Source organism: Hyperolius riggenbachi, chromosome 5 (assembly GCF_040937935.1).
Source record: "Hyperolius riggenbachi isolate aHypRig1 chromosome 5, aHypRig1.pri, whole genome shotgun sequence".
NCBI classification, from domain to species: Eukaryota; Metazoa; Chordata; class Amphibia; order Anura; family Hyperoliidae; genus Hyperolius; species Hyperolius riggenbachi.
The window spans coordinates 396,511,455-396,535,573 of NC_090650.1; the positions used below are offsets into that span (position 1 = coordinate 396,511,455).

The window sequence follows — 24,119 nt, forward strand, 5'->3', positions numbered from 1 at the left end:
GCCAATTCGAATAGTCAGCTCGAATAGTTAGCTCGAATACCGACTCAAATAGTGAGCTCGAAGTCCGAGGTCGAATCGAATAGTAAAAATTATTCGACTCGAATATTCGACTGACCTCGAATAATTTACTATTCGAATTCGACCAAACTCGAATTTTAAAAAGGGGTATTTGAGCATCACTAGTTGTAGGAAACATGTTTCAGTAGCAGAGCGTTTTATTTTCGGAGGTATGTTGCATAGCAGGGTATGTTTGATCTACATTCCTTATTTGTGTAGCATGTTCTCTGCATGTAGAATAATCAGGCTGGAACAGTCATCTAAGAGTTTATTATAAATCACCATATTGTTGCACTGAACACAAACATCATTCCTTACACATAATAATCCTACAGTCTGTACTGTGGGCCAGGTAAAGCCAGGACTCTTGATCAGCTGATAGCACGGCTCTCAGATTGGTCTGAAGGTCAGAAGTGGTGGTTTCTCCGGCATCAGGATAAATCCAAACACCGTCTTTATGTCATCTTTACTGACTGTGTCTATCTGGAAATTCTTCAGCATCTGCCAAGAGACAAACACAACTTCAGACAGAAAGAAAATGAGATGGACCTGCAAAGACCTCAGCCAAGATGAACTGTAGAGGATGGAGATATCTGCAAGTGCTGAAGTCACCAGAAGAAGTGTGCTATTTCTGAGAAACCAATGATGACATCAAATAAAGAAACAGAAGAGACAAAACACAACTGGCTGCAGGACAGCAAGGCAATCTGCATTGTTTAAAAATAAATATATATGGCAGCCTCCATATTCCTTTACAGTTCGGGTGTCCTTAAAAGTATTCCTCTTGTAAAATGGAGGCTGATAAAAACTGTTTTTTTTAGCAAACTAAACAATATTCTTAGGGTAAGATGATCAAGCAAAATGGCCACTAATAGTCAAGACTAACCCTGACAGCATCATGTCTATGGGGACATCAAGAGCCAGAGGAAGTAAGAAAAGAGAATCTGAGTAGAGTTATCCCTACTACACATACAATTCATTGTATCCTAAGCTTTTTTCACTTCAGGTTTGCTTTAAATCTACTTTTTACATTTTAATGTTTCATCATCTCTGCTCAATGACCCAGTCTTTCAAGTGTGCCAGAGCTTAAATCTATGAACTATTGACCTTTTTTTTATCTTTTCCCTGCTCTCAGAAGTTTATGTCCAACTAAGTCCCAACTGGAGAGAAACGGTCACTTGCATACCTGATGCTTAACTCTTTCAGGCAGAGAAAGAAAAGGAACACAGCCTAGTTATTTCTGTGCTTGGAACGGTACATACACATGTCTATCTTATCAGTTCATTTTTGCCTCAGTGTTCCTTTAAAGAGAATCTGTATTGTTAAAATCGCACAAAAGTAAACATACCAGTGTGTTAGGGGACATCTCCTATTACCCTCTGTCACAATTTTGCCGCTCCTCGCCGCATTAAAAGTGGTTAAAAACAGTTTTAAAAAGTTTGTTTATAAACAAACAAAATGGCCACCAAAACAGGAAGTAGGTTGATGTACAGTATGTCCACACATAGAAAATACATCCATACACAAGCAGGCTGTATACACCCTTCCTTTTGAATCTCAAGAGATCATTTGTGTGTTTCTTTTCCCCTGCAGCTATCTTCCACTGAAGTGTCAGGCTGTTTCTTCCTGCAGAGTGCAGACAGCTCTGCCTGTATGCAATTCCTCAGTATGTGAAAGCCCAGCCAGCTCAGAGGACCATTTATCCAGCTTGTAAAAGATAAGAGAGAAGAGAGAAGCTGCCCTAATCTAAATAATACACAGGCAGTGTGCAGAGAGGGGCCTGGAGGGGGGAGATGCATCACAGAACCACAACACTGAAGAACTTGGCAGCCTTCCAGACACAGGCTGACAAGTCTGACAAGAGAGAGATAAGTTAATTTATTACCGAGATGGTGATAGTAAAACGTGCTGCAGTAAGCCAGAACACATTAGAATAGCTTTTGGAACTTGTAGGATGATAAAAAACAGGATGCAATTTTTGTTACGGAGTCTCTTTAAGTGGTTCTGCAGTTGTAATATCTTATAAGAGAGCCAAAGTAAATTACTGTCACGGTTTAAGAAATGTTGTGGAAAACGATGTGTTGCTACATTTAACTCTTCAAAGAGAAAAAAACGTCCCCTGTTTACTCCTCGTCCAGGAATAAATTGGCCAGACTCACATGAATCAGGAATAGTGTTATTTCGGTCTCAGCGATCCTGCGACCGATACACTGCCGCGACCCAAAGCCAAACGCCAATGCTTTAAAGTTTGTGTCATCTCGCTTCAGCCAGCGCCTGGGGTCATATCGCAGAGGGTCCTGAAATACGAGAGAACTCCGCCCCATTGGATACAGGCCCACCTGCACTAGCGTCTGAAAACAGAAGGTATACCAGAGATTCCCAATCAATGCATAAAAGTAATACAGAATACATAGATCATTCACCTTAGTCTCCACAAGAGTAGCTACAATTATGGGCTTTCCATTCATATCCTAGAATCAGTTCAAGCAAGTTAAAGGATACCTTAGCCAAAAAGCAATGTAAAAACAGGGGTATACAGGCATGTGTGGTGGGCTGTCCTCATGCCCACAGCTGCCCCGTTCTCCTTCGTCACCCTCCGTTTCCGTGCAATGTCCCCGCGAACCTACTTATGGGTTGGGAGGGGCGGGGAACGCTGCACAGGTGCTGCCCGGCGATGAGCATCCTTGATTGCGCGCCCGTGCCTGGGAGCACTCTGCGCAGGGCCGGATTCACCATAGGGCACTGTAGGATCGTGCCTAGAGGCGCCTGGTGATAGAAAGGTGGCTTACTCTACTCCTTAAGTGCCTCCATCCCTCCTTTCCTATGCAGAGTCCTCAGCGGAGTGTAATTGAGAGTTTACTCACCCAGCTGTCAGCATTCCACTGACAAGATCTCCTTTCAATTGTGGGCGACTTAATACTGAGGGTACCTCTGGCTACCTAATACCAGGGCCGGATTACCGACCAGGCAACAAAAGCAGTCGCTTGAGGCCCCATTCAGAGTCAAAGGGGCCCCATCAGCACATAAACCAGCCCTCGCCATCCTGTCAGCGGTGGCTGGATGGTATAATGGTTAAAGAGACTCTGAGCAGTGCAGTAACTATGGAAAGATGCATATTTTTTTAAAGCTCTCTTTCTCCTCTTTCCAATGATATATAAACCACCGCCCTATGCCTTTTAGTTTTCGCTATTTTTACGGCAAAATCGTGAAAATAGCGAAAACTAAAAGGCTTAGGATGGCATTTTATCTATCATTGGAAAGAGGAGAAAGAGAGCTTCAAAATGACATGCATCTTTCCATAGTTACATTGTATTACACAGGACGACTTTTCTCCAAAGTCGGCAGCTCGATTCAGCACAATGGCTTCAATTCATCAAAGGGTGTTCGATAACAAAACCCCAGTCCTTAAAATACCGCATTCGGTATTTTACACTTCACTGTGCTAATTCATCAATATTTTCCCATGTGTGGTAGAGGTTCGTTAAGTTACCGAACTACTAGGCTTCAATTCATCAAAGGCTGTTCATAACTGCAGAGTGGTGCAGAGCAGCTTGGAATGTCTCTGTGTTGTTACAAGCTGATAACAATAGAAGGCATCCAGACATCCCTTTACATGTAAACGTGTGTTATATTTACTGTTACTTATACTGCCTCTGCTGCTCTGAATCTGTCCATCAGTGTTTCTTAACATTTTACTTATTTGCCACAACGTAGATGAACTTCCTGGAGACATTACAAATGCCATGCTTGGTGATTTCACCACCAGCATCTTTGCATTATCAAACAGGGCCTGAAAGGGTTACACCACCGAAGGGAATCTGGGGATATATTTTGACCCGTTCTCTCTGCTCACTGCTTGGGGGGTCTGAAAGCTTGTGTGGAGAAGCCTGTGTGACCTATCAGCGGCACTTGCAGGAGAACAGGGGCTGTTTCTATTGGCTGCCTGCTCCTGCTAATCATGAAAACATTCACACAGAAGGCTTTCGAAGCCTGTAACGACAGGGGAGAGCTTGAGATAAACACCGAATGTGTTATCGAATGTGGGAACCTTGATGAATTAACATTTGTTGAGCACATGTCGGTAATTTATCTCATTGCTGTGTCATTTCAGCTTCTCATTCGGTAACAGCTTTGATGAATTAACATTTTCTAAAGTGCTTCGTTAAGTCAGCTGTTTTCAGCATTACCGAATGCGGTAATGCTTGATGAATTGAAGCCAATGCAATGAAATATAAGAAACCCAGGGTGGTATAATTACAAACATTATGCTGGTAGGTGTGAGGATGTAATTAATTAGTTGTGGGTATGCTTAAAGGCATACCCACAGGCACTGCTCGGAGTCCCTTTAAGGGCTCTGCCTCTGACACAGGAGACCAGGGTTCGAATCTCGGCTCTGCCTGTTCAGTAAGCCAGCACCTATTCAGTAGGAGACCTTAGGCAAGTCTCTCTAACACTGCTACTGCCTATAGGGCGCGTCCTAGTGGCTGCAGTTCTGGCGCTTTGAGTCCGCCAGGAAAAAAAGCGCAATATAAATGTTATTTGTCTTGTCTTGTCAAATGATGCCGTGTGCTGCTGATTGTCTTCAGAGCCAAGCTCTCCTCCTAGGTCCCCCTCCTGCTACTGTGCGCTCTGCCACTGCCCACTCCTCCCTCCCTTACCACAGAGAACCACAGCTGCAGCAAGAATGATAGCAGCAGATGGCAAACGCGTACTCGCCTATCCATGATCCAAGCGATAGAGATCCCGTCATCTGAAACCCATCAGTCTCTTCTACAGTGCAGCCACTCGCGCTGAACTTCCTGATTCTCAGATCAGACAGGAAGTAGGAAGTAGTAATAGTAGTAGTAACAGAGTGACAGCACTCTAGAGGAGACAGATGGGCTCCGGGTGACAGGACCTCTATTGCTTGGATCGCAATAGGTGAATGTTAGTCATCTGGTGCTGTCATTCTCCCCCGCTTCGGCTTCCTTCTCTGCTGGACTATCGTATTCACTGGGATGGAGGCTGCATGGTGGCTGTCTAGTTTTGGAGGAAATCGGTTGTTCGGTGGTGGGGGTGGTTATGTAATTCTGTCTGGGGAATGGCTTCCGGTTTGGCGGTGTCCAGAGCTTTCTGCTATTGCCAGGCTGGAGATGCAGGGGGAAAGTGCTGTGGTATCTGGCGCCCTCTTCACAGGGGTGCCCCAGCCCCTGAGTGCAAATGTCCCAGCCATTCATCTCTCACTCTGTATTTTGCCGCTGCTATTCCCTGCATTGTGCACCCACAGAGGAAAGTGGGCTGTTGCACATAGCAACCAGTAGCTCGGCTGCCCCGGTGTGTGCGGCATGTTGCTGTGCAGCTGCATCTTCTGATTCTATTACGACATGATGGGGGGCCCAAATCAGTTACTTTGCTTAGGGCCCCATTTAGCCTTAATCCGGCTCTGCCTAATACTAAGGGGCTCCTGTAACTACCTATGACGCACAAGGGAACTAAAGGAGAAGTGACAGCTGGGCCAGCCAGCACACTTGGGGTGCGGTTTGGCAAGTGGTTTGTAGGTTCATGAAGGGCAAAGTCTAAGGTGCCAGGACATCTGTACCTATAGGCTCCTGCGAGGTAAATCCGGGCCTGACTCTGCGCATGCGCACTTTGTAGTTGTGACTGTTTTTACATTTCTTTATGGGCTAAGGTATCCTTTAAAGCAAGCCTGTGAGGATTGAAATGCCCAAATTTAGATATGTACCTTGGGAGGGGGAAGCCTCTGGGTTCTTCAGTGGCTTACCCCGCCCTCCTCCATAAGGCCATTACAGCTCTGCCCCCTGGACATGCTTGGGCTTTGGCGGAAAAAGCTGAGCCCGATTGGTCTTTACTAATGCTCAGGCATGGACAGCTTTTGAATGCGCAGTAGCACGGGCCTGATCAAGCTTGGCTTTTTCCGCCAAAGCCACAGAGGGTCTGTTTTACTGCGCATGTGCGAGCCGTCGTCAAGGATCAAAAAGTGGTTTTGCTAATGGGATAGAGCTGGAATGGGCCAGTGGAGGATGAGGGAAGCCTGTGGAGAACCCAGAGGTTTCCCTCTCTTGAGGTGAGTACCCTTTAGGGCACTTTTTTCCATACAGGTACCCTTAAATCTTACAGCATGGCCTCTATTCAATTACCTGTTCCCCTGAGATTTGTCACAGGACAGGACACAATTTCACACCTTCTCATTTAAATACCTTTTATGCCCTCAGCTAACAAGGAAATAATGATGTTGAAAAGTTATTTTGTGAATAAGATGAAAAATATCTCCTAGGAGAATACTGAGGAGAAAAGTGAACTGAATAAGGGCCCATGGCGATAATAGGTCCAAGGAGATACTTTTTCATCTTCTGTTTAGAATACCTTTGCAATTGAAAAAGAACCAAAAAGTAGGTGTTGAGTATTTTCTTGCTTGCTGGTGGTTTAAAAGGGATTTTATTGACAAGTTTGAAAATATCACCTAGGAGAAAACTCAGGAGAAAAAGGGAATTGCGTATGGGCCCATGGGCCATATGCAATTCACTTTTTCACCTGAGTTTTCTCCTAAGAGATACTTTTTCATCTTTGATTTAAAATAACTTTCCAGGACTTTTCAACTAAAAAAGTACCAAAAAGTAGGTGAAAAGGTACTATCAAAATTATTTTGAGTATTTTCTTGCTTTCTGTTGACTTGAAAGGCATTTTATTGACATGTTTAAAAATATGACCTAAGAGAAAAGTCAGGAGAAAAAGTTAATTGCATATGGGCCCATGTGTTTTAAGAAGAAACACCATCCCAGGAGAACATAAACATTCCAAGCAGACCTGGGCCCATATGCAATTCACTTTATCTCCTAGGACAGTGATCTGCAAACTTGGCTCTCCAGCTGTTAAGGAACTACAAGTCCCACAATGCATTGCAGGAGTCTGACAGCCCCAGTCATGATTCATAAAGGCAAAGGCATTGTGGGACTTGTAGTTCCTTAACCTCAGCTCGTCCAGTAATGCCGCGCTGGATTGCTCAGGCCGTGGTGGGCCGGTTTGTATATATTTTTTTTAAAACACACAGCTAGCACTTTGCTAGCTGCATGTCTTACCCGCTCACCGCCGATCCACCGCTACCTGCCGCGAAAGAGCCCCCGCCCGCAGACCCCTTGCGCAGCCTGGCCAATCACCGACAGGCTGCGCTATGGGGTGGATCGGGACTCCCCCTGACGTCACGACGTCATTCCGTTCGTCGCCATGGCGACGGTGGAGGGCCTACAGGAAATCCCGTTCAGAACGGGATTTCCTAATGGGTTTGATCGCCGGCGGCGATCGGAAGGGTGGGAGGGAGGGAGCAAGGAGGGGGAATCATGTAGCTAGCGCTAGGCTAGCTACATGATAAAAAAAAAAATTAGGAAAAAAAAACACGCGCGGCCGCAGGGATTTAAAACGCCAGGGAGGTTAAAGCGGTATAAAACCCTGACCAAATATTCAATAAAAACATGTTTTCCTACTTTTTATATGCCATACGGTTAGCATATTTGCTTTTGAGCATAAGTGTTATTATTCATTTCGAAATTATACGTTCCTAAAGTACACTTATTTTACTCTGAGAGCTGACTTTGCATTTTATTTATAACTGCTTTATTCATCCTATAACTTAATCAGAAAGCATCAGAAAGCATTTATGCTTGTCTGACTTTGTTCAGGGGACTTGGCAGTGTGAGAGAAGGCTTTGTTTACATTTCTCACTTGATACAATTAAACACAAGATAACATTATGTAAAGTTCGGAAGCGGCCAGCTCTGCAGGCAGGAAAGCTTCTAAAGCCTGTGTTAACCCTTTGAATGCAGTTCTAGTAAAAAAAAAAAGCTGGTTGTATATAATATGCTGTAAATAATCTATTAGAGCAAAGTACCGTAGAAATGCTGGGGTTCATTCTGCTTTAATAGCTGGAGAGCCAAGTTTGCAGATCACTGTCCTAGGAGATAATTTTTAATCTTCTCTTATATAATTTATAATTTCATATTCTCTTAAATAACTTTTCAGTATTTTGCAACTGAAAAAGTACCGATTCTTTACTATCATTTTCTGTACCCTATATAGAGTGTAGAATTGTAAAAGTGGCCATATTTGGGTAACAGTGGCCTGATCCAGCAAATGAGTAGTTTACTCAACTGGAAACCAACTGGAAACCAACTGGGCATAGACTTAAATTTACTACCTTACACCACTGAGGCCCAGTGCACACCAAAACCACTAGCAGATCCTCAAAACGCTAGAGGTTTTTGGAGCAGATTTCAGAGCGATTCTAGGCATGTTTAGAGACGTTTTCTAAACATGCCTAGCGTTTTAGGATCGTTTTTGTGTAACAGATTACAAATATTGTTACAGTAAAAGCTGTTACTGAACAGTAATAAAAACGCCTGGAAAACCACTCTGATCTAGAGTTTTCCAGAGCGGTTCACGTTTTTCCCATACTTTACATTGAGGCAGGAACGCTTCTGCAAACCGCAAACATGCAGCAGGAGGCACATTTGCGGTTTGCTAACAACCTCAAACCGCTGGTGTGCACCAGCCCATTGAAATACATTCAGCAGCCATGCTCAGATGTGACTCCATGGTGGTGGTGGAGGGGGGGGGGGGGCGCCTGTCTAGTGCCAGTACAGAGCGATAGCAAGGGCCTGGCCAGCTTCCTATATGAAAGAGGCCTAATGATGGGATTACAAGATAAGATTTTTCAATTTGCTGTCCGATTTTATTTTCAATCAATTTTCCGATCGATTTTCTTATCTTTTCTTATCGATTTCCATTCACTTCTATGAGAAATCGATCAGAAAAACGCTAGCATAAGAGTTGGAATTGTTAGAAGCACTGAATGGATAGGCAGCCCTTGCATTTTTTTTCCAATGTTCATTTGTTTTGGATGCTTGGTAGTGTGGTGCACCAATGTGCCAATCCACTCCCATAGTACCCTCCCTTTACCTTGCAGCTACAAGAAGACTAAATATGAGTTGGTGCCTCACCCCAGATGGTATGTGGTAGTTGTGCAGAGTGATGTCCTTCGTCAGATGTCTCTGGACCGTGATGCCTACAGGATATAAGCTGAAGAGCAAAGAGGTCCATAAATATTCAGATCATCTACCCAATGTAGGCAGGGTTCACACTTGCATGCATTTTGCATTTTCAGAAATCACTGCTACACATACAATGTATTTCAATGGCATTATATTTTTTGTGTGTTCATATTTGCGTATCACAGTTTTTCTGCATTTTAAATTTGAACAGCAGGGCTGATTTTTTTTTCATGTGTGATTCATGTTCCAATGCAATTCAATGGGAATGCAGAAAAATCGTGTGTAAAATGGTGCGTAATTTTGAAGTTAGTTAGATACACTTTTATGTACATGGAAAGTGTACCTAAGATAACGTAAGTATAAGGGTTTATACTTACCTCGTGCTTCCTCCACCCCCCTAAGTTTGTCTGCTCCATCACCGTTCTTCTGATCCCCTCCGTTTTCCCGCAGTGTAAATCCCCCAACTGGCGCAATCGCGCTCCACTGTGTATGCAGGGTTCTGCTTGTGCACGCCCTTCAATTGTGCTCCCACGGGCAGCTGCGTTCTGTGCATGCGCAGTTCAGAGACTGTAACTGCGCTTGTGTAAAACGCTACCAGCCACAGGAGCCCAATCAGCGGGTGCTTGACTGGGCTGGATCATGGACTCCCCCTGCAGGAGAACTGAGAGGATCAGGAGGACAACAATCGAGCATACGGACTACAGGGGGTGGAGGAAGCCCCAAGTTAGTATAAATCTATATGCTTAGTTTATCTCAGGTTTCCTTTAACTTCAAATGAAAAATTTGCTATACGAATGCAAACCAAAATCACAATACTGCATGTGAAAAATCAAAACTAATCAAATCTGAAAAATTGTAAACTGCAGATTGATGCATTCAGGCAATCGCAAGAGCAAGTGTGAGTGGCCCCTCCTACCTAACATTATTCACAGACTGGAGGTAATTTTGATACTTACCGAAGTGTTTCTTTAATTGCTCCTTTCAATAGAGGCACAGAGTTTAGTAGTTGTTTCAAGTCATCTGGATTTTCAGCTTCTGCTTTCCGAATCTCTTCCCGTAACTCCCTCTGCAAAGAGGGGTTCCGGGCCAGCTCGAACAGCGTAAAGAGGAGAGGCATAGCTGTCTGCGGATGAACAGGACAAGTTGGAGAGTCACTTTGTTGGGTAAAACAGAAGGGCGGTGCAAAAGAAGATCTCAGAGGTTGCAAATAATGTTCTCCCAGAATTCCCAATCCCACTACTATTTCACCTGTGGTCTAAAGCATTAACCACAGCATAAAACTGAAAGGGAAAAAATAATATTCCTGGTCTCCAAGTTACTGGAAGAGTTCATTTCCAATTTACTGGAAGAGTTAATCATTCAAACTTCACTTCACTCAGAAGCTAATTTATAAGGTTGCTGTTGCTGGCAAAATTGTGTAATGCTGGGAATGCACTATGCGTTTTTTCATCAGATAAAGGGTTTGATAGATAATTTCCGACATGTCCGATATTACTTTCGATCGCTTCACTGCTCGATTTTTCATAGAAGTGAATGTCGTAAATTAATACGAAAAGATAAGCGAATCAAGTGGGAAATTGAGTGGAGAAACGAATCGAAGCTTGATCGATAAAAAAAATCGATAAAACGCATTGTGTATTCCCAGCATTAAGCTAACCTGAGTAAACAATCCAGAAAAGCTTCTGTTGTCTCTGGAGGGAAACACGGAACTTTCTCTGCTTTGTTTGCACCATAATTACTTCATTACAGGACAATCTGATAATTTGTCCTACAAACAACAATGATATCAAATAGCTTCAGTGAAGTGAAAGGCTAGGTTCACATTGGGGGTGTTGCAGTGCATACCTTGTAAAAACAGGATCGCAGCACAATGTGGTTGCAATGTGATTATACTGGTCGACAAAACACAGTGCAATGTGTCAATGTTAACCTAGCCTAAATATGCGTTCAAGTGACATTAGGGAAGTCTTTTACTGTTTTCTATTTGTTTTTTGCGGTGTTTCATGATTTAGAGCAATGCCTTTCCTGCTGCCAAGCAAAACTCATCCTCTCCTCTGTACTCCCATCTTTCCAAACATCCAAACCACATTACATTTTGACACATTTGACTCCAACACTACCTGTTTCTACTTTTTCCACTCAAGACATAGTCACCAACTCTTCCCCACCATAGGATGTTATATCTATTCACACTCCACTATTCCCACAATATTCACCTATCTATATCTCCTCACTCATTTCCCTTATCAGTGTAGATGAAGTCACCTCATGATCTCCCGCCAGTACCTGCCTACTCATCCCAATCTCCTTCTTCTCCAACCCCAGTCCTCCACCTTGATCCTTACCATAGAGAACATAGAAAGAAAGTGCAGAGCAATAGACTTAGAGTGGAGCTGAGCCCAATGGGAGTTCTAAGATGGTATCATGGTGTGGGAACCAGATCTCAGGCTTGGGTGGAAGTTCTAAGATGGTAGCAGGGAGTGCGAAGCAGATCTCAGGCCAGGGTGGAAGTTCTAAGATGGTAGCAGGAGTGCGAAGCAGATCTCAGGCCAGGGTAAAAGTTCTAGGATGGTAGCAAGGTGTGAGAAGCAGATTTCGGGCCTGAATGGGAGTTCTAAGACAGTAGCAAGGTGTTGGGATCAGATCTCAGGCCTAGGTGGGAATTCTAAGATGGTATCATGATGTGAGAAGCAGATCTTGGGCCAGGGTGGGAGTTTTAAGATGGTAGCATGGTGTGAGAAGCAGATCTCGGGCCTGGGTAGGAATTCTAGTATGGTAGCAAGGTGTGGGAAGTAGATCTCAGACCGGGCAGGAGTTCTAAGATAAAAACAGGGTGCGGGAAGCAGATCTCAGGCCTTGGTGGGAGTTTTTAAGATGGTATCAGGATGTGGGAAGCAGATCTTGGGCCTGGGAAGAAGCTGAGAGAAGAAGTGCATACTTGAAGTGTTGATAAGCTTCCAATGTAGAAGGCAGTTGAGTAAAGTGCAGTGAATAAAGAAACTCTTATGATGCTAGAATAAGACTAGGAAAAGTACTCTGGGTTACACCATAGGCTTGTAAGAAAAATACAGAGGGGAAGATATTGGCATGTACGGTTGGGAGAGGGTTAAGCAGTGTCATTTCAACCCCGGTATCTGTTCTTCTCTTACCGTGTCCACTCCTCCAGCCATCAGTTCAGTCATATTAGCCTTTATGGAGTCCAGTGGTAGCTCCGCTTGTATCAGCAGTTCAGCCATAATGCCGGAGTATAGACGCTCCTGCCCGAGGCAGAACTCCTGGTAAATGTTCTGGATACACCGATCAGCTGCAGGAGTTAATACACACTCAGGTAAGTCCTCTGCAGGTCTTCAATGAGCTACTAAGTACAGTCTGGAGAACTGAACGAAAAATTACCATCTGAGATAATGTTGGGTGACTAACGGTACAGTGTCAATATTTCAGTGGGGCCTCCTAATTAGAGATGGATCATCCACAGGCAGCCAAGATGAGTGCCTATGGCCTGGTGAATGTCCTAGGGACTACATGCCATCTCCTCTGAACCTCTGCCCCAACTTCACCTTAGCAGAATGGATAAGTGGCAAGCAGAGGAACCGAAGATGATACTTTTCTTAGGGCCTTTTTGTAACTTTTATCCCCATCCCCCAGTAAAAGAACATACTCAAAGTACTGTCCTTGTAGTATACCCACATTGCCAAATACTGCCTTAATTTTGTCCTACCCCAGTACTGCTGATACACACTGAAATTATTATTTGTTCCAAATTGTGTTAAGGTGTCCCATGAGGGCTGACTGTGACTGAACATAAAGCCCAATACAACACTTTGTGGATTTCTCCTTTGAACCTAAAGAGGTGAATGATAATCATCATGAAAGTCCAAGACCCCATGAGCTTGATTTTTGTCCGAGATCCACCAACACATTTCTTATTCTTTACATTTCTGACTTACCCTGCTCAAATATAATATCCCAGCACTTTATATGCTCATTCCATAAGCGGCTGTTAAAGAGTTGTACGATCTGGTGGGGGTAATACAGTAGTGGCAGGGTGGTCTTTATCATGGTCTCCACAGCTCCAATAAAGCGCAGAGAGTCAGCCGGTGGATGTTCCTCCAGGAGACCAAGGCGCTGCCCATACAAGACATAGCTGCTGGCTGCAGAGATAGACCTAGTTATATTGGAGTATGCAAGTATACAGAATTATGCATTATATTTTCCACTGTTAATATAACAATCCCGAACCGCAAGACGATAACAATTTCAAGACTTCTTCTGTCGGTTACTGTTTTATCTACTGCTTTTTCACTGTTTTATAATTCACCACATGGGGACAACTAGTAACTGAGGGGGCCAGAAAGCAGCCCCTGCACAAGTAAGAGGATGTAGCATCTGCAATTTGTATGTTCTGCTTCGGTGTAGCAGCCTTTGAAGCTAGTCTACTTTAGGGGACACAGCAGGAAACTTCATAGGGAACAGTTCTCCATTAACAGCACCCTCTACAGCACAAAGTGGTTTACTACAACCTATCTGAAGCCTAGAAGTTTGAGAGGGCGCTGTCCATCCAATCATGCATGTGGAATGTCCCTTTGAGGTTTCCTGCTGGGTCCCCTAAACTAGACCAGCACCTAGCTTTCTGTTCCCAGCGCTCCCATTGTGCTTGATTTGACAAAGAGTGGCTGTTGACAAGCAATATTCTGTCAAAAGGGCCCTAGTCTTAACAGATTTTATTTTGAATACATTTTTTAGCCAAACTATATTTCCAATTGTGTACGGAGGCCTTAATTGTACATCAGAGGGACAATCTAGTGCCCCTAACATAGTCCAGAACCAAATTTGGGGAAAATCAGTTGATATACACGTTTTTTACGGACATGAGTGGAAACCGGACTGACTTGATGGGGCCCACAAAACAAGGGAAGAATATCCCAACTTCATGCAGACGGTGCAGAGCAGGATCATTCATCTAGTGGGTGTCAAAGGGCCCACCTGCCACCTTCTTTGACCTCTTGCCACTTCAGTTTACCAAAAGGTCCACAAGGAGGCTCCAAATCTTCTACCTTGCCTATAGCCACGTTACATCTTAATCCATCTACGCACACGCAAGTTTGCCCTCGTCATCATAGGTGAGTATTTCACTTTTTTAAAGTGTTAGATTCAGAACATGAGTGCATAACTTAGAGAATGTAGATGGAAGACTCCATATTCCTCTCATTTCAGAATGCCTTTAAGGCCCAACCGGCCAGATCTGGAAGTATATTTTACAATTTTGTATCATCTCCCAATTCTCAAGCTAACAATATTAAAAAAAAATTCTACAGAAGCACTATTAAAACGCTGACCTTCAAGTGTGAATCGAAAGAGGTCGGCATATAAGTCCACAGTTAGGGCCCCTCTCGTATTTTTGTTGATACGTCTCCTCATGAAAGTCACAAAGTCTCCAGCCACCTCGTCCAGGAAGGGGGTGAACTTCTGCACTCCGCTGACACTTAAAACCTCTTTGTTCAGAACAATTCGGTCAGAACGCCAAGGTTCCCCATTGCTGTTACAGGAGAAAGAATAGAATGAAGTAAGAAGAGCAATCAAGGTGGCATTTAGCCTTTTAGCAGCCCCGCCCTAGTTGTGTATGATAACTCTGGGCCGGGCTGCTGAAGCCGGCTATACTTGGGCTGCCACCCACAGCCTAATTCAGAGCGGCACAAGAACCAATGGATATTTATCTCATCTGGACGTAGGATAGACTCTCTTGTTCCACCATGGAGTGGCGCTGTAATGCTGACATCATCCTCTGGGTCCCAATCACATGATATGACGTGATCGGGACCCGAAAGAGGATGTCTGCGTTACAGGATTGGCCCTTCTCTTCCACCGCCGAGCAGCACTTTAACTCTGACATCCTCCTTTGGGTCCTGACCACATGTCATATTATGTAACTAGGACCCTGGAGGATGATGTCAGCGTTACAGCGCCCCTTGGTGTTAGAAGAGATTAGAAAGGCCGACCCTGCAAAAGGCAATAATTAAATGGCACTGCAGTTCACATTTAAGAAAAACAAAAAAGCAGTGAAATGGTTTAGGAGTAGGTAAGTGGAACTTACAGCAGGAAGACTCCTTGCTTGTGGTTGCGCATCTCTCGGTGCTTGGACCAGGCTTCCATGGTCATTCTACGTGGGAAAACTCCCTCAGACTGGAAGAGACGGGCTACATCCTGAGGAAGCATAATATTCACGCTGGTGTGTGTCCCCAACTTCTCCCTGAGGGGTAAACCCACATCACATCATACACCAGCACAGCAATGAGGCCTGGCATCAGCAGAGGCGCTATTGGCCTGCCAGAGAACCAATTATTGAACTCTAGTGTATAAAAATATACATTTGGAAAAGTAAAATGAGACCTCACACATCCTTTCTCACCTCTATGGTCCCCAGACAATGAACTAATTTTTTACCAGCTGCACACAAAAGAAGGTAAAAACCTTTAAAGCAAACTTATGAGGTTTGCATACCATCAATATAGAGTAGATACTTATCCAGCTTCCCCACTCCGCCAGGTCAACCCAGCTTTGGGACCCTTGAAGCACGGCCACACTGCGCCTGAGCAGTAGCACGGACCTGCTCAGGTTTTGGCGGAAAAGAGTGAGCTTGACTGAGTCCATTCTAATGCACAGGCCCAAAGGGCTTGTGCAATGTGCATGCACAGTAGCACAGACCCAATCAGGCTCCACATTTTCTGTTAAATCCAGAGAGGCTACGCGTTACTGCGCATACATGAGCTGTTGGCAAGCGCTTGCTAATGCACAGGCACTCTGTGCCTGCGCAGTGTGGACAGGGTCCCTTGTTGACAGGCTCGTGGGGGTCTCAGCAGCACTGGAACAGCAATGAGAAGGGTGACTGTCCCGAGGTAAGTGCCAAAATTGTGGGCCTTTTCTCCCTTCAGGTTTACTTTAAATGAATTCTGTACTTATACAGCTATATGTATATATATATTGCAAGTGTTTCATTAAACATTATTACATGAGCTGCTGTGTGAAGCGGTTTAGGCGGCAGAGCACCTGTGTGAAACTGGTAACATGGTGTTTGCCTATGAGCTGCTCATTGAGTGAAATGGGAATTTGGGTGTGTTGTTGTCATTGACAAGCTGTTGGACGAGCTCATTTGCAACAACTCTAGTTTTTTAACACTTGCTGTTTTGGAAAAGAGAAAGGGACTTGAAACAATTTCTTAGCAGGGCTAGTACTATTTGTACCTATGTTTATCTCATCATGTCAATTCAGGTGTACTTTAACCAGTTCCCCGCCCGGGTACAGTATATCTACGCCCCTTTTAACTTCACGTCCTCGCCCAGAGTGTAGATACACATACCCCCGGCGCTACCGCTGCTGTCCGCGCTCCCGCTCGCTCGTGCATGCACTCCAGCGCTCGTTCACGTCGCCACCCCCTTGCCTGGAGATCAAGGAATGCAAATTAATTGATCTATGCCCCGGAAGCAATGATCTGCGGCTTCTATGAGAAGCCGCGTGATCATTGTGGAAAAAAAAACATCCACAGTGCCCTTCCTGTAAGCATACTATGTACACTTACAGGATGCCTTAAAAAAATGACTGAGGCCATCTTGTGGCCAAGTAGTAAAATTACATCAATAATTTTTTTTTTAAATTACAATTTACATTTTTAAATTACAGCATTTTTTTTATTTAAAATTAACTATTGCCCCCCCCCCCCCACACACACACACACACCCACTCTCTCTCTCCCCAAGGTGATCTAACTCTTGAACTCTTACATAGGACGTAAGGAACACAGAGAGAAATGTTCCATGTAAGTATTTAGAGAGTTTAACCTGTCTAATTCCCACTCATCTATGACTAATCACAAGTTGTAATTTGATCCCTCAGCTGTGTCACCTGGCTGCCTCGGCAGAGAGCTCATTTGCAAACACAGGATTTTAACCCTATGTCTGCTGCCATGAAAGCAAGAATTAGACTAACTGCGGATTTATTCCAGGATTTGTATCAACAAAGAAGTGTTTTTTCTTTAAATTTTATTATGATGTTGCTTATCTTTTAGTGCAGAGATGAAGTTTTGAGTTCAGGTCCGCTTTAAGGATAAAAGTTCCCTAATAAAATTGATAAATAGTGAAAGGGGAACTGAAGAGAGCGATATATGGAGGATGCCATGTTTATTTCCAGGGGCGTAGCAATAGGGGGTGCAGAGGTAGCGACCGCATCGGGGCCCTTGGGCCAGAGGGGCCCCAAAGGGCCCTCCCTTAACTGCAGTATTAGCTCTCTATTGGTCCTGTGCTCACAATAATCACTTCTATAGATGCTTTGAATAGTGGTAATCATTAACAAACTGCTCCCCATCCCCTTCTTGCACCTCTGACACTGTAGCTGCCATTGGCAGGTTTTGGTGCGCCGTATCAATTATGTATAGAGGGCTTGGGGGGCCCCATTGTAAAACTTGCATCGGGGCCCACAGCTCCTTAGCTACGCCACTGTTTATTTCCTTTTAAGCAATACCAGTTGCCTGGCAGCCCTTCTGATCCTCTGCCTCTTATACTATTAGCCATAGCCCCTGAACAAGCATGCAGCAGATCAGGTGTTTCAGACTTTAAAGTCAGATCTGACAAGACTAGCTGCATGCTTGTTTCTGGAGTTATTCAGATACTACTGCAGAGAAATAGACCAGCAGGGCTGCCAGGCAACTGGTATTGATTAAAAGGAAATAAATATGGCAGCCTCCGTATACCTCTTACTTCAGTTCCCCTTTAAGGTGCTGTGGGGAGGACTATGTCCAGAGAGGCCCCCAGCCTGCTCATATGCAGTGAAATCAGGCAACAGATTTATGCCTGCATAGGCTCCACCCCGCCTGTGCAACCAGCACTGCTTGGGCAATGATTTGCTTCTGGTTTATGCAGACTGTCTGATGGATAGCACAAGGGCGATTGTGTGATTACTGAGAGCTGTAAGCTTTGGCTTAGGTAATCTGCCCAGACACTACATTCGGTGACCTCTATGTGTCATTTACATCGCTGAAGTGTTTGGCTTTTTCCCTCCTCTGTGTCTTTTACCATTACATTTACTTTTGCACTATGGCGAAACATTGTAAAATGTAAAATATGTGCAAACATATACAAATAAGAAGTACATTTTTTTTCCAGAGTAAAATGAGCCATAAATTACTTTTCTCCTATGTTGCTGTCACTTACAGTAGGTAGTAGAAATCTGACAGATGTTTTGGACTAGTCCATCTCTTCATGGGGGATTCTCAGGGATTTATTTATTTTCAAAAGCACTTAGTGAATGGCAGTTGCTCTGTCCAACTGACAAAAACTGTGTAGGGAGCAGGGAAGCTGGCCAGCATCATTGTTTAAATCCTTTTTGGGGAATATCTTTATAAAGAATAAAAGCCTTTCTGAGAATCCCCTATGAAGAGATGGACTAGTCCAAAACCAGTCACTTCTGTCAGACTTTTACAACTTACTACAAGTGACAGTAACATAGGAGAAAAGTAATTTATGGCTCATTTTACTCTGGAAAAAACGTACTTCTTATTTGTCTATGTTTGAACATATTTAAAATTTTACAATTTTTCACCATAGTGCCCTTTTAAGTAAACCTGTGCGTTTTAGGGTGAGAAAAATACCTACCTTGGGAGGGGTAAAGCTTTGGATCCACAAGAGGCATCCCCTGTCTTTTTCCATCAAGCCGTTCATGAGCAGGGACTCACACCCCCACACTTGCTCTCACTTGGCTTTTTACGCGTGAGCTCAAGCTGGTACATGCTAGTGCCCATGTGCAAGCCATTAACAAGTGCTTTTCAGGGGTCCAGCACTGCAACAAGCTGATGGGGGAGGATGGGGGAAGCCTTTAGGATTCATAAGCTTCCCCCTCCCAAGGTGAGTATCCTGTAGGGGCATTTTTTTCCCTACAGATACACTTTAAAGCGGTATTGCCACCATACAAATCAAATTTCAACAGCAACTGGTCTGAGTGTATTAAGTGATAAAGATGCTAATCCTGCATTCAAAACTTGCAAAACTTTTTCTGCTGTTATGGTTTGGAGTTATAACACACTTTAGGAGCACTGGCCCTAGTGCCAAACAGTGCCAAATAGTTGAATGCTGGGAGTACTTTTTATCAATAATATATTCCTCCTCTTCCATTTATTTCCCTGACTAGCTGCTTATCAGAAACACCCTCCGATTACTTGTGTTTACAAGCAAGGCTGAGGTGACTCAGTAATTGGATGTGTAAATAAAAGAGACAGTGCAGTTCATAGTATACACCTCAGTGGGAGTGTCTGAAGACTCTGGGAGGAGGGCAGCTAATGAATACACAATGAGCAAGAGAAGGGAGGGGGGAAAACAAGAGTCAGGGGGGATATGATGTCAGCATTAGCTTGGCAAGATGGCCACTGCCTAGAATAGGATTTTCTGCTTTTCCTTTATAAAATTCACAGGAATCATTACGTGGATAGCACAATACATCTGTTATGTAAGGAGAACTAGTATTTATCTACTTATATATGTGTTTTTTATTTCTAGGTTAGCATGGGTGCCGCTTGTTCTTTAAAGGGAAAGTCTGGACAGCCCTCCCAAATCTATCCTGTAGGTAGAAAAGTGGACACTTACTAGGGAAGCCCCCTCCATCTCTGCTGCTCTTTCCCTTTGTGCTCAAGATACCTTATCAAATGGCATCACAGTGATGATCCATCAGTGTCCTCTTCCAAGATGGTGGTAAGTTACAGAGGACCTGAACCCTTGCACAAGACTGAAGGAAAACATAGAGAAATGCACTCTATATGTATTTAGAGAGTTTAGCCTGTCTAATTACCCCTTATCTGCGACTAATGCTGCGTACACACTGGTGACTATGGTCGTTTGAAACAGCTAATTAACGATCGTTCCGCCGACAATCGGGGAAAAAACTTTACCCAACGATCATTAACACGAACAACAAAAGAACGACATCGGGAAGATGGAAATATCCAACCTGACGGATCTTATCTACCGACAATCGTTACAAAACTATAGTGTGTACAGACATCGGCCGAGAACGATCGTTACAAGGGCCAATGCGCCTGCGTTGAATTCTGCCCAGCTTCCGTACTTCCTTTGTAGCGCGGCCGTAAAGATTGTTACATTGCTCATTTCAATTAAACTTTGTTTTCAAGTTAACAATCATATATTTGTATCTATTGTAACTCCATGTTAGTGTTTTTTTATTTTATTTTATATAAATATGTACGCAACATTTCCTTCTGATCGTTCTTTTCTGCGAGAACGATCGTTAAAATGTGTATGATGATCGCTGCATCCCATCGTTGTATTCCTATCGTTCGTCTTTCAATTATCGTTCCTAGCGAACGATCGTTATCGCAAGTGTGTACGTAGCATAAGCCTCCGCTGTGTCAGCTAACTGCCATGGCAGAGATCTCATTTGTAAACACAGGATGTTAACAATATGTCTGCTTCCATGAAAGCAGGAAGTAGACAAACTGCAGATTTATTGCAGGATTTGTATCAGCTGTAACAAATAAATGTTTTTTTTTTAAAGGTTATTATGCTGTTGCTCATCTTTTAGAGCAGAGAGGGATTAATTGGGCATTTTTGAATGATGGTGGGCTGCTGCCTATTTACTAGAGCAGTGGTCCTCAAACTACCGGTAAGTCCTGTGGGCCAAATGCGGCCCCCTGAGGCTTTTTCACACACACACACACCCCTCCCCCACTCACAAAATGTATTTCTTATAGATGTGGTCCACTGTATATTTAAATATCCGCAGCCCATATATATAATAGCAGTTCTGACACCAACCATCCACATGGGTCCAATTGGACTGCAGGTTGTCACCTGGGTATGCTTCACTGTCTGTAGCAAAGATGTTCTTCGGACGCCACATGAATGAATAGCTGCTGCTGGGAGTTCTCCTCTGGCTATGGTCGGGGGAAGGGCCGGGGAGGGGAGGGGGGTTTAGAGGTAATGTAAAAGCAGTGTGTATGTGTGTAGGGCTGGGTAATTAGCAGTTCATGCGGTTATTGGGAAAGGAGGTCGTTTTGGGGGTAAGGGGGGGGTCTTTTGAAAATATGTATTATGAACACTGATGGCTTTTGCGTGTGGGGGATTGTGTTTCAGGCTGCTGGGAAAGTGGGTTACCAGGTGGAGGGGATGACTTGTAACAAGTATAATCACATGTATTTTGGTCAGTGCTGTGCAGGAAAGTTATGCTTCCTTTTTCGAAGGGGAAGTGGAGGGTTGTGCCGTATATGTTGCCACAGTGATTGTGTGTATGGGTGAGATTTTTGGCTTACTATGTGCACTTGCTGTGTTGGAGGGCATAATATCTGATTTGGCTAAATGGGAGACATAAGGGCTGCGTGTGTTAATAGGTAATAGTTTACCCTACCTAGGTTCAATGTAATGTTTTCTACATCATTTCATATATACTCCGGTGTGATGATTGGTGTCAGCAATAACAAAGTTCTGTTTGTTTGGTGATCTGCAGTATCACCAAACAATGCAGATACTATATCAGATTATATGGTGATCTGCAGAATCACCAATAATACAAATATAGCAACACTGAGAGATATCGAGATCTTAGACACACTTTATTGTACTGAATGTAGTGATTGGTGCAAACAGTAAGTACGGACAGATTTGACTATACCTCACCAGAGGAGCTGGTGGGCACTGTCAGCACCGCGAACACCTCACCAGTGAGAAGGGCTCACTGGTGAGTAGAAGGGTCAGACTAATCGGGTTTGGCAACAGACAGGCAGACACAGTACAAAATCGGGAGGCAGAGAAGAAACAGTTAACAGGCAAAGTCGGCAGCAATATCAGATAGGCTAAAGTACAGAGTCACTGAGCAGAAAGAGGTAACGATATTCAGGCAGGGTCGGCAACAAGGTCAGATGGGCAAAGGTACAGAATCACTAGAGAGTAAGAATAGTCAGAAACGAGCTAGAGTCATAAACAGATAATAACAATAATATGTACATTCCTATCACTGTGTGAAATCCCCGGTTTCCTCCCGGATCAAAGCACACCGGATCTAACTAAGGTCTGAGCGCTAGCACGAAGTGATCGCAACAGCAGACAAGTTGCGAGTGACTCCTCAGCTCTTTTGAAGCTGAGGAGTCCCTGCCGCCCAGCCAATCAGGAGCGGCTGGCGCCTCCAGTGACGTCAGCCAACCCTTCGGTCAGCTGACTCCTCTCCTAGCCGCATAAAGGTCCTGCCGCTGGGCGCGCGCACGCGTAGCCCTTGCCCTGTGCGCGGCCGCAGGACCTGGCCGCAAACATTCCTGCGACCGAGCAGCGGGGACCGCCGCCACCTGAGATGCGGAAGCGGCGGCCATGCCGCTCTCCGCCACAGCGGCGTCCCCGCCGATTGTTACATCCGGCCACCCAGCATTCTGAAGTATGTTGACCCGGCCCTCGACCGAAAAAGTTTGAGGACCCCTGTACTAGACTAATTCAGAAGGAAGGTGGTGGATGGCCTTCGCTGGATGAGACATTCACTGTAGACTCCATCACTGGGCTGGATGAGAAGGGATAGATATAGAAGCAGAGGGGAGGTGCAATGAGGGCTAGAGAAAGCCTTTATAAAGTATGACTTTTCCATTTGCAAGTTAGACATGTGAACTTACGGTATATTCCAAAGTTTCATTATAGCTAGGAATGGATTTTAGGAGAAGCCAAAAAAACAAAAACGGGACTTGGGCAGTTCCTCCCCAAGGATAGGCTGGAGATGGGTTGCTGAAAAGTTCATGTAGGTATATAGTTTATGTATGTATATAGTGGGATATAGTACTGCATGAGTTAGGCCTAATTGTAATATTGAGTCTCAAACAATGAAGGAAAGCACACACATTATCTGGCATCGGTGCCGCATAACCAGGTTTCTACTGTAATAGTATTTGAAAATTAGCCATTCCTCAGTTTCAGGGAATAACGTTGAGGCACATAACCAGATTTCTTAATAGAGATAGTTACGTATGTTTACATGAGTTTGTACGTCAGACTTAAAAGAGGGACAAATGTGAGTCAAAAAATATTTAGGGGGATAAGATTCCAAAAGACAGACCATCCTTTCTAGAAAATGAATATTTGGGAGATATGCCAGTACTTTGCCTGCTGCCCAGTTTAGAAGAGCAATACAGTCCAACCCCCCAAACAGCCCAAATATAGACAGCCAGAATCAAATAAGTTGTATCATTTGCAAAAAATTAAGGCATGGACCTTTACTCCTACCTGGCACTTGGACCCAGAGGTTACAGTTATTCATATTCTCATATCTGGTAAAGAACAGAATGTAAGTAATTTGCCTACTTGTATATAGGTCCCAGCCGGTTGAAGTTCTCCTCCATGACGTGGTGCAAGCGTTGGAAACTATTTTTTCTCCAGTACTGGATAAGATTCAACCATGAGTTGCGTCCAGTGGTGGGGATGGCCTGATAAGGTAGAGTTTGGTTGCTTACTGAGCCTTCTGTGATGGTGTCATGGATGAGGGGGGCTGTGGACATCCGGAGCTTCCCAGTCCAATGGAGACTTGCTGAGTCTGATTGTAGACATCTTGTAAGACATGAACCAATTTGTCTGGCCAGTGTCTTCTCCAACATGGCCAGAGCTGGTCGCCTATCTGAGTGCTAGTCTGTCCGTTCTCACGTGTTGTGGCTCAGTTGTTACAACTTCTCATTGCTTCATTCAATCGTTTATATACAACCCAACACCTTCTATAAGCTGCTGAGTTTCTTATGTTCCTGTCTGATCACTGAATGCTATTGTCTCTTGGTACTTCTTTGTGAGGTCTCAAAAGAACGATGCTGCTTCAGTACCATGAACACTAGAAAGTCCCCAGCTGTCACAGCATGCCACTATCCTAGATGGTCTAACGCTGGTATTTCTGCTTTCTCATATACACAAGTTATCACTTGATCTTTCCATGACACAGCGTCTCCCCTCCCTCTGCCCACCCTGTCTCCACTCTCTGACCTCCCCTAGATCCATCTTTTCATCACCCGGA

General features: G+C 44.2%; 1 protein-coding gene across 1 annotated transcript; it reads right to left on the reverse strand.

Moving 5' to 3' along the window:
- Nucleotides 1-312: 312 nt before the first annotated feature.
- Nucleotides 313-23,715, reverse strand: LOC137519445 (cytochrome P450 11B, mitochondrial). Its single transcript, XM_068238400.1, has 9 exons — nucleotides 23,426-23,715; nucleotides 15,190-15,345; nucleotides 14,435-14,634; nucleotides 13,046-13,249; nucleotides 12,248-12,402; nucleotides 10,055-10,221; nucleotides 9,048-9,126; nucleotides 2,217-2,408; nucleotides 313-558 (listed from the first exon to the last, which is right to left on the reverse strand). Exons 1-9 carry the CDS (start codon nucleotides 23,713-23,715, stop codon nucleotides 448-450), a joined length of 1,554 nt encoding a protein of 517 aa, XP_068094501.1. The 3' UTR covers nucleotides 313-447.
- Between the last annotated feature and the right edge of the window lie 404 nt (nucleotides 23,716-24,119).

What these genes read in the sequence shown, in the direction of transcription:
- LOC137519445 (XM_068238400.1), bottom strand. Translation starts at nt 23,715, where the DNA reads ATGTTGGAGAAGACACTGGCCAGACAAATTGGTTCATGTCTTACAAGA. An exon ending in AAGCAAGGAGTCTTCCTGCT is followed by an intron (nt 14,635 to 15,189) that starts GTAAGTTCCACT and finishes CTCCTGTAACAG; the next exon opens with CAATGGGGAACCTTGGCGTT. An exon ending in GCAATTAAAGAAACACTTCG is followed by an intron (nt 9,127 to 10,054) that starts GTAAGTATCAAA and finishes TTTGCTCTTCAG; the next exon opens with CTTATATCCTGTAGGCATCA.